This window comes from Hippocampus comes, unplaced genomic scaffold (genome assembly GCF_001891065.2).
Source record: "Hippocampus comes isolate QL1 unplaced genomic scaffold, H_comes_QL1_v1.1 scaffold223, whole genome shotgun sequence".
Lineage (NCBI taxonomy): Eukaryota > Metazoa > Chordata > Actinopteri > Syngnathiformes > Syngnathidae > Hippocampus > Hippocampus comes.
The window spans coordinates 172,849-176,476 of record NW_017804808.1 but is presented as its reverse complement, the minus strand read 5'-3'; the positions used below and the strand labels follow the sequence as shown (position 1 = coordinate 176,476).

The following is a 3,628-nucleotide window of genomic DNA, read 5'->3' as shown; positions in this document are numbered from 1 at the left end:
CGAACAGCCTGTTTATTCGTCTGGCCTCATTCTCTTTCGTGTACCTCTTTAGGCGACTGGACAAGGCTGGGAGCCTTTGTGTGGCTATATATATATATATATATATATAGGTGGCCCGGCAGTCCAGTTGTTAGCACGTCTTCACAGTGCTGAGGTACCGGGTTCAATTCCAACTCCGGCCTCCCTGTGTGGAGTTTGCATGTTCTCCCCGGGCCTGCGGGGGTTTTCTCCGGGTACTCCGGTTTCCTCCCACATTCCAAAAACATGCATGACAGGCTGATTGAACACTCTAAATTGTCCCTAGGTGTGAGTGTGGGCGTGGATGGTTGTTTGTCTCTGTGTGCCCTGCAATTGGCTGGCAACCAATTCAGGGTGTCCCCCGCCTACTGCCCGAAGACAGCTGGGATAGGCTCCAGCACCCCCCGCGACCCTAGTGAGGATAAAGCGGTTCAGAAAACAGAACTGAATTTAACTTTTAAATGCGTCCTCATTGTTTTTTGCCCTCTTTGGTTCATGTTCTCTGTCAGAAGTGGTTTTTGTCTGACGTTTTGTAAAGAAATGGTCCTAGGACGCTTGCTTTTGTCGGCTATTAACAATAATTCGAAAACGTCCAAGGCAAACATCAGCATAATGAGCGATCGCCCGACTGGTGAACACTTTTTCTGGGTGATTCACATCGGAACACCTCATGGCCCAGGGGCGAATGATGAGGACGCTGCATAGACACAGATCTCTCTATCTACACACATAGACACATACGGTAGAAGTCCCTCTTCACCAATGTGATGCCAGGATGATGCTCAGTAATAGCCAATGGCAGACCAGCTCTTAGTATGTTGCGTTCTGGAAACTCAGAGCTGCATTTAGCAGACCATACTGTATTTTTACCTTTCGTATCTTGAAATTTCTTCTGCAATGTTTTCCTGTTGAGGCGTTTCGTAACTTGGAAATTTCGTATGAAGAGATGTTCGTAAGTAGAGGTACCACTGTATTTACAGTGTCACTGTTGTTTTTCCCCCAAACACTTTAACTTTGAATCATTTACGTTGAGTGCTTAAGTCGATATGTTCATGAAATGTCTTCAAGCTGAAAGTGTACATTTCACACATTAAAGTCCATCGTGACAGTATAGTGGCAAAACCATGAAGACTCTTCAAAACACTTTCTGGCCTAACTTTATACGCTTTACAATGATCAATAAAACAAACTTTGAGGCTTGAATAATGGTTAATCTGTTTATCTTTATCCCTACCCCTCTGACCACACACCACCAGAAAGATGCTGTTCGACACTCCTGACGATGATGCCAATTACAATCCATTGCCCGAGGATCGCCCAGGAGGGTTTGCTTGGGGAGAGGGACCACCAAACCTTGGAGGTTAACAATAATCTGGTGTTGTCAAGTATCTTCCAAAAATGTTCCACCAGAGTGATAACGTGTATTGATATGCTTGTTTTTTTTTTTTTTTTTTTTTATTCATGGGTGGACAATGCAAAAAAAAAAAGAAAAACATTGAAAAGTCCATTTGTTATTTTTGTTTAGTGTTTCAAAGTGGATTCAAATGAACAATTTGCCATGCCAGTCTGCGAGTCTCTTTCTCCGGAGAGTCATGGTATTTTCTCTCTCATTTATGGAGAATTAAGTTGATGGTTTCAATTATTTTGACAATAAGGGTGAAGTCAAAAAGCTGAACTGTTTTATAAGGCTGTTCAACACAGTAAATTCACAGCTTCTGGTTGACTCTGGTGTCTTTTTTTTTTGTTGTTTGATGCTGTTATTTTACTTCCTGGTTTTTATTTGCACAATACTGTACACAGTGTACAGTCGTGTGTGTGTGTGTGTGTGTGATTTTTTTTTCATTTTAAATTAATTTTTACTTGCCAGTTGAAAAACGGAAAATCTGGCCATTATAACATCAACGATTGAGTGAACAAGAGATCTGATTTCAAAACTGCTTTTCCTCAACCAGACAACACACAGAAGTAATCACAGGCAAAGATAGCTTAGCATGTGGTTGGAGTGGGACTGGGGGGTTTTATTAACTCAATCACTGTATAAACACTGGAACTTGAATTGATATTTATTGATGAAAGTTTAAGTTGATAACTGATGTTAAACAACTTGGCCAGACTAGGGCATCAATAACATGCACAAGGGCTGGGAAAGAAAACAAAACGAAAAAAACAGTTCTGAAATTTTTGTTTGCTAAATTATCTTTCTATTGTAACAGTACCTCTTGCCAATAAATTCTATACTTGTACATTCTCTTGATTTCATTTTTTTTATTTTTAGGGAACATTATATTTTGCTATAGCTTACGACTAAGGCCCAACTGATGTGGATCTTTTTTTAAGTGCTTCTGATATGTGTCTGACAGTAGCGGATGCTGGTCTGTCAAGGAGGGGAAGCTCAATTTTGGCCTACATCATAAAATGTGTCCATTTATTTTTAACAAGGTGTCTTTTCCAGGGTCTTAACTGTGGTGATATAAGTCAGTCTGCGAACACAAGTAATTACAATAAAACCCACCAGAAATAAAAGATTAATTTGTTGCGAGTCGTTTTCAACAAAGATAGTGTCGCGAAGATGATTGGAAGAAGTCTCCAGTTCAACTCAGAACAGAATGAGAATTGAAAAATGCTCCCACGGATGCCGACACCAAAAGATGGGTGATTCGCTGTCAATCAAAAGAGATTCCGCCTCAGACAAATCATCCAATCATCATGCAGAAAAGCTGAGCGTCCCGGCCCGCCCATAAACGGCCACTGTCCATAGACTCCCAGAGACGCTGAGTGTCCGATGGGCGGAACAAAACCAGCATTTATCCAATGATTCGCCTCGTTTTAATGCATTGGGACTACTCTCTCGACGCCCAGCGTCCGCGCTGTAGACTCTCAGCATCCACACAGTTTAAAGCACAGTGAAGCTGCGGGAATGAATGAGAAGAGAGTTACGTTGTAACCAGTAATAGGAAGCTGATTCGGAACAAAAGTTGAGCGCGTTGTAGCGCATATTTAGTCAATGACATGTACACACAATTGTATGTACACACATATATTTTATCACTTATTTTTTGACATTTTAGGGGAAGCTGAGCTTCCCTTGCAGTCTTAGAGCAATCACCTCTGGTGTCTGAAAAAAATAGCAATTCACAATCGGATTAATAATTCTTAAAATATGGGGGAGTCGACCTTGGTTCTGAGTATCGAGGCCAGGGGTCACCAACCTGATAATCTGCAAGGTGTCTCTGCAGTTGAGGTTAGGTTTCAGGGTTAAGGGAAGACGATCGAAAACAACCCTTGGATGCGGCAAAACAAGACACATCTACACATACCTCCAGCATCCACTTGGGTGAGCAAGAGTTGAAAAATGTCTTCTCCATAGAAATGAATGCGATTTTCATGGGGTGTGTGTAATTTGTCTAATTGTAACCGTGGAAAAAAAAATGTCGCCTCCTGCTTCAATGTGACGTGTAATTAGGAGTTTGTGCTCAGTTTGTGTGTTTGGGCAGAGTCAAAACGTTTAGGTTCACTGAGCTCTGCAGCCTGGGGTCACTCAATGTCTGAGCACTTGAACCCTTCCGTAAGTAGAAAGATAAAATCAACTCCTACCTGACCACAAAGACAG

At 41.6% G+C, this 3,628-nt stretch overlaps 1 protein-coding gene across 1 annotated transcript in view; it reads left to right on the top strand.

The window, feature by feature from the left end:
* The window catches only part of derl2 (derlin 2), a 21,691-nt gene extending 19,425 nt beyond the window's left edge, over positions 1 to 2,266 (top strand). Inside the window, exon 7 of the mRNA XM_019862959.1 lies at positions 1,275 to 2,266. Coding sequence (XP_019718518.1) covers positions 1,275 to 1,383 — 109 coding nt within the window. The 3' untranslated portion in view covers positions 1,384 to 2,266. The remainder of the gene's footprint in view (positions 1 to 1,274) is intronic.
* The last annotated feature ends 1,362 nt before the right edge of the window (positions 2,267 to 3,628 follow it).